The sequence below is a fragment of the Tupaia chinensis genome, unplaced genomic scaffold (assembly GCF_000334495.1).
Source record: "Tupaia chinensis unplaced genomic scaffold, TupChi_1.0 Scaffold000463_1, whole genome shotgun sequence".
Classification (NCBI taxonomy): Eukaryota; Metazoa; Chordata; class Mammalia; order Scandentia; family Tupaiidae; genus Tupaia; species Tupaia belangeri.
In genome coordinates, this window is record NW_006159972.1 from 1644990 (window position 1) to 1651871 (window position 6882).

A 6882-nucleotide genomic window follows, 5' to 3' on the forward strand; every position below is an offset into this window, starting at 1 on the left:
CCCTCCTGCCCGTGTAGCAATTCTGGGGTACTTGTGCTTTGGAATCGGGCAGACTTGGATTTTAACCCTTTCCTGCTGGTGAGAATTGCTCATTGCCGTTCAAAACCTCAGTTTGCTCATCCGTGCAGTGGGGATAAAGGAGTCCCTGTCACAGAGGTCTTTTAGCCTTAAATGAGATTTTGATACACAGGGCCTGATTCACCCGAACAATCTTGTATGAATAATTACATTCGTCATTATGATCTTTTTTATTTAAAAAAAATATTGAATGTTATGTATTTATTTTAATTTGACCAGAGAAGGACCTATCGCGGTTCCCTATGTGGGAGTCCGGCACCCTTAACCACCACGCCACCTGCCGGCCCCTCGTTATTATGATAATTATTGTTCACCCATTTTTTGTTCTTAATGCAGCAAGCCCACACTGAGGGCCTGGTTTAAATCACAAAGCTACTGCTCCCAGCTGCAGATGCAAAGACAAGTCCAGGACCCTGTTCTTCAAGAGTTCAGTCTCATGAAGGGAGAGGGTTAGTAAAGAAACACTTAACAATGTGGCCCTTCTTAGAGGGAAGCTGGGGTGCTGAGGAGTACATAGAGGAACCCCACCCACTGGCCCTCTCTATCAATGTTTCATGTGTGGGAATGGAGGGTGTTTTCAGAAGAAACAGCAGTGGTCCTCTGTCAGATGCAGAGAAGGCGCGGCAGGCACTAGACTAAGTTTATTCAGGTGAAGGATAGGGAGTGGTCAGAGAAGGTTTGAGAGAAAAGAGCCAGGGTCGGGTTGGGAGAATAGTGAACATAGAAGCAAGGATGAATTTAAAACCCTTCACTTCCTGAAAAGAGCCACTTTTCAGGAAGAGGATGGCTGTCCTATGGGGCTAGGTGCCAAGCAAGGAGGTTACCCAGTGAATTTGGAGAAGAGAAAAGGCTAGAGGCCAGGCAGGGAGGGAGCTGAGGATTTCTTCCCCCTCAGTTTCCCAGACCCTGCAGGCACCTTCAGGTTAATAATTGCCTGAGAAATAAGGTAAAAAGGAACATATATGCCCTGTCCACCTTTCATCCTGCCCAGGATGGGGACAAGGGAGGGGACACGGTTTGACAGTAATGATGCAGTGATGATGGATGTAATTCGCCTGGGGCGCCATCTCCTGATCAGAGTTGGGGCACACCCTCCCTGACTTCCCTGTCCCTACCCAGCACCCATGGAACAGAAGGAATGGGAAACAAAGGCACGAGGCCTTCCCAGCTCATTACGTGCCTGCACGGTCACTTTTCCTTCTCCACTTGCCCAGGTGAAATATGAGGGATAATAAAATACGCCCAGAAAATGGAGGAAGGTCAAAAGTGACAGGTGAGAGTTCACCGCTTAACCTCCATACTCATTGCACTCATGGATGGCATGAAAGGAAACATCACCAAGTTTGTTGAGGGGAAGCAGACTGCAAATGAAGAAAGACAGGACATAACTGTGGACAAATTGCATTAGTGGTATCTGGAAAAAGATACCCAGGCTACAAGGGGACTTCAAAAAGCTTGTGGAAGCAATGAAATTTATCTCATAAAGGGTTTATTTTGGTACAAAATAAAATCCATGCAGAGATTTTTTTTTCATAATACAAATTTTCTATGAACTTTTTGAAGACCCCTTCCTACTAGTTTCCTAGGATTACTCTAACAAAATGCCACCAACTGGTGGCTTAAAAAAAGAGAAATGGACTGATTCATAGTCCTGGAAGATGAAGGCTGAAACTGAGGTGTAGGCCTTCTGAAACATGGAGAAGAGAATCCTTCCCTGTCTCTCTCAAGCTTCTAGTGGTTTTCCTTGGCTTGCAACCATACCACTTCAGTATTCACATCCATGATCACAGGGCATTCTCCCCTCATGTCTCTGCCTGTGTCTCTTTTCTGTTTACAGGAACATTAGTCAATTTGAATCCAGGGCCCACCCTAATAACCTTATCTTAACTTGATTACATCTGCAAGGACCCTATATCCAAGTACGATCACACAGGTACTGAGGGGTTAGGATTTCAACAACTTTTGGAGATTCAATTCAACCCATAAAAGTGTGTAGAGGTACCTGTGCTACAGCCAGGAAGGCTGACCAGACACAATCCCTGTCATCATGGAACTCGGGGTCCCCTGGTCATTTTGTTTTTCCCATGGAGGGCAGAAAGCCAGAGCTATCAGATGAGGTATCAGATGAGGAAGCCATGGCCTAATGCATTTAGACCACTGGTTTTCAAAATATGGTCTTGGTCCAGAGGCATCAACATCAGTTGGAAACTTGTTAGAAATGCAGATTCTCAACCATATCCCAAAACTGCTGAATCAGAAACTCAGGGCCAGCAGGTGGTGTGGTGGTTAAGATGCTGGATTCTCATATGGCCGGCCGCAGTTCCAGACCTGGACCTGACTCTTTCTCTCACTCTGTCCTTTTTGGTTAATAAATAAATAAATACATAAATATATAAATAAGATAATTTAAAAAAGAAAGTAACTCTGGGGTAAGGCTCAAGAATCTCTGCTTTTGTGCTTTTGTTTTGTTTTTGCTTTTATATTTAATACTATAGAGTGTGGATATGCGTGCACATGTGCATGCACTAGAGAGAGAAAAACAGCCTCGACAAAGTCTTGGTCACACTGTAGTCCCCTTTCCCCAGCTCTCCAGTTCCTCAGGACCCTGGGTGCCTATGCCCCCAGTGTATTTTGAGGCCAACCCAGAGATTTGAACCCATAGTTACCAGATAGCTTCTAGCCTCCCAGCACTTGTCTAACTACTGCACCACAGGGTTAGGCCAGAAAACTGTTTTCTCAAATGCTCCAGATGATTCTGATGCATGCTCAAGTCTGGGAACCACCAATCTAACCCAACCTCCTACTATACAGATGGAAAAACTAAGTCCCCTAAACACAATACCACCTCCATTTGTTGAGCACTTCCTGAATGCCAGGCAGGCCCTTGACATACATTACCTCTTGTGCTCATAATCATTCAATACAATAGATACTGCTTCTAACCTCATTCTACAAAGAGAGAGTCGACGCTTGTAGAGGAGAAATTATATACCCAAATTAAGAGCTGGTGCATGGACCAGAAATAAATACCCCAACAGATCTGGCCAGACCCCAGCTTAGGTCTATTATTTTATCCTCCCTAGTTGGTCTCACTCAGGTGAGATTGGATCTTTGGGCTCTCAGGAAGTTTAGGGCTAGCTCTGCCCTGGCAGAGATTATAGTCTGTGGGAGACCAGCCAGAAAGAATGAGTCACAGCCCAGGACACTCTCCCAAGGCCTCGGCCACTAGCCCTCCCTGCCCTTGTCCATCCTAGCCCTTCTCACCCTGGTACTTACTGGCTAAATCGCTTGCCTTTCTCCCCAGCCCCATAAGCCCCCCGAGGAAGCTGTGGGTCTGTAATGTTCACAGATGTATCATCTGTGTCTGGCCCACCACTTGATATCTAATAAGTTTTCAATAAATCTGACCACCTGCTTAGCATACTAGACACCGTTCTCATAAATAAAAGAACAACTCAGAAAGGTGAAGTAATTTGCCCTAGGTCACACAGCCCATGATATTGGGAGCCAAGTCCAGGTCCGTCGGAGTCCACAGTCCAGACTTATTCCATCCCACAACATTACATGTACCTGGAGTGAAAATGTCTTTCAAAATACAAGAAAGCAGACCCTTGGGACCAGCAGTTAGCGTAATGGCTATGTCGCTGGACTCCCACGTAGTTGACCACAGTTCCAAAATACAAGAAAGCAGACCCTTGGGACCAGCAGTTAGCGTAATGGCTATGTCGCTGGACTCCCACGTAGTCAACCGTGGTTCAAGTCCTGGACCCGGTGGCTTAAACTCACGCCGGGCGCGTGTGCGTGCATGCCCAAGATCCCGAGAGGAGAGTGGAGGAGAAGGGATTGCGGCGTGACCATCCCCCCTGGGGGGTGATTTCCTGCTTTCTGTCTCTCTGTCTCTCTCTGTCTGTCTGGCGAGTGCACACGCCCTATAGCAAAAACCTCTCAAAAAAAAAAAAAAAAAAAGAAAGCAGACCCTTGTCTGGCCCACTGGCTCTGTACACCACATACAGTGTCCAGAAGACACGATTCTGCCTGTAGGTGCAGCATTGAACAGCTGTGATTTCGACCAATTCACCCAGAGATTCCATGGGCAAGTCAGGGATAATCCCCATTTCACTCACTGTGGAGCAAAAACACTGTAACACTGTACTTTCAAGAAGGGAGATGAGATATGGCCATGTTGTTAGATGAGTAAGGTGTGCCTTTGCAAACTGCTCATGCCCTCCTCTCCCGGCCTTTCATCATAGTCCCTGCATCCTCCACTCTCTCCTCTCTCATACGTAAGGAAATCCAGTAGCTACTAACGCCAGTGAAACCAGAGTAAACTTTCAAGCAGAGAAATCAATTCAGCTTTAAAGACAGCACGCAATTAAGACTGGAGGCACCTGAGTGGGAGCATAGGCTCCCCCAGCTTGTCCCGAGTGGACTGCTGGGACAACTGGGGCTTTATCTGAGAAGGGCAGACTCCATGGGCTCCTCTTGCTTGGCTGAGTTCCCAACATCTGGAGAAATTGCTTGAAGACAGGCTGCAGGAAGGGATGAACTGAATTGAATTGAATTGAATTGAATTGAACTGAACTGAACTGAACTGAACTGAATTGAATTGAACTGAAAAAAATTGAATCAACTTTTATTTGGTTGTTAAATAGGCAGTACACACAAAAGGTACAAAGGAGTGGTCAGCAGAGAATGTCCTTCCCTCCCCCACTCTGCACCTTTCCCCACCTTTCCAGTCTTTGGTCTCCTCCCAGGAGGTAAACAATCCTCTAGCTTCTCTTAAGTCCTTCCAGACAGGACTGACATATCTATGCAAATGAGAATCAAATTTAAAATCCACTTCCTTCCCTTCCGGGAGATTTTAGACAATGTCAAATAAGTTCAGTAGTAGCTCTAGGTTTTCATCTTTGCTCTGTCACTCACTGCACACCTTCAAACCCTTCACTCAACCTCTCTGAACCTTGCTTTCCCCACCTGAAAAATAGGGTAAAAGTCCTCCCACGGTTGCTGTGTGGATGAAGATGGATGCAAAACTATATGATAATTTCAGTTTTATTTTGGAAGAGCCATAATAAATAAGGAAAAGGGCTTCGATTGCCGTGAAGAGGACATGGGTCAGTGGAGTTTGGGCCAGACCCAAAACCCTAGGGGTGCTCCCCAGCAGAGAGACGGCTGGCCTCTCAGGGAGACAGACAGAATGCAGGTCTTACCGAGCAGTCTGCCTTTGACTCCTTGATCCGTAGATGGTGTTTCTGGCTTAGAGATGTGGGGCTTTGACAATGTTGGGTTCTCTGTCACATGCTGGTCACAGAGAGGCCACCTCCTGCATCTCTGTCAGATTTCTATTAAGGGCTCCTTCACTCCTAGGTCAGAGACAGGTGCCTCAGCAGGGCCGAGCAGTCACTGACATTGGCCCAGGTGACCAACTGTCAATTAATCTGCACAACTCTATCTGGGGAGCTGGAGTTCGAGGCCTGAAGAGGGAAACTGAGACTGACACAGAGATGTAGCAGAGCCAGACAGATGGGGTGGCAGATTTCTTTACAAAGCTGGCCAAGAGCAGGGCCTGAAATAGTGTCTCCTGGTGAAGCTCTGGGTGGCAGATATTCCACAAATGGCTCTTCAACTCCCGTAGGGTACAGGGCCCTGGGTGGGATCATCTATCTGTCCTTCTGTCCACCTATCTGTTTGTCTTCCCCAAACTGCCTGCTGAGGCTAGCCAGAAACAAGCCCTATCCTTGGCACAAGGCCATATCCAAAGATGAATCACATCGGGCTGGCTGGAGCCAGTGGGTGGAAGACAAAGGCCGTGCAGGGTGGAGGGCATAACAGTAAGGACCAGGCTCTGGATGGGAAAATGCTGGGCTAAGACAGGCAGTGAGGCGGGCGCAGGTCCAGGACCTGGGCTCCCAGCAGGTGTGTGAGGCCATGGGGGCTGGGCTGGGACAAGGAGAGGAGGACAAACAGCAGGCCATAGAGGGACAGGCAGAGTACCTAAAGAAGGAGGAAGCAGCAGAGAGAATTTGAGGGATGGGGAGACAGGCTCAGGCTCTGTTCCATGGGGAAAACAGCTGGTGTCCCAGGCTCTAAGGGTCCCCATACTCATTGGCTGATGCCATTCCCCAGCACTCTCACTTTAGGGCTCTGGTTCCCCCTGGGCCAAGGGTTTGGATGACCTGTTCTGCCCCCACATCCTCCCCAGGACCTCAGGCCTCCACAACCATGGCCCTCTTTTCACGCAGCACCAAGAGGAGGTGAAGACCACCAGTTCCTGGACTGAAACAGAGAGATGGACTCATCACCTCCTGGCTGGATGACCTTGAGTAAGTCACTGTACCTCCGGGGATCTCAGTCCCCTACTCTGTCCAGAAGGGTTAATGGGTGCGCTCAGCGCTGTATGGTAGGGCAGGCCTACCACAGGGAGTACAGGAAGCTTAGCCCAGCACCCACCATGGCGGCCGGCAAACAGGGAGAGCGCCCGTTCCGCACACTTGATGGTCACTGCAGTTTAAAATCCCAAAGAAATCAGGGCCCAAAACCCAGGTGACATTTACGACTCAGGGATGAGCCTGGGGAGGGGATGCCATGGGGGGAAATGGTGCAGCCCTCTGCATGGGCTGTCTGCCCCTCTTGCATACCAGAGTCCGATACGTGCTGGGGGAAAGGAGGGAAAGCCCTCTACCAGGGCTGGGGTGAGAGATGAGGGGTAGGTTTACGTCCCCTTGACCCCATGGAGATTCAGGGCTCAACTGGCCCGCTTGAGGGCGGGCGGGGGCGGGGCAAGGCCGGCCTCTGTCGCCCTGC

General features: G+C 48.7%; 1 protein-coding gene across 2 annotated transcripts in view; it reads left to right on the forward strand.

Moving 5' to 3' along the window:
• The window catches only part of CA7 (carbonic anhydrase 7), a 16897-nt gene continuing 10015 nt past the window's right edge, over positions 1-6882 (forward strand). The window contains exons 1-2 of one of the 2 annotated variants that reach the window (XM_006155569.1): positions 1-78; positions 6321-6401. In XM_006155569.1, coding sequence (XP_006155631.1) covers positions 6368-6401 — 34 coding nt within the window. In that variant the 5' untranslated portion in view covers positions 1-78; positions 6321-6367. Of the gene's footprint in view, positions 79-6280; positions 6402-6882 lie in introns of both variants that reach the window. The other variant, XM_006155568.1, reaches the window with a different exon arrangement.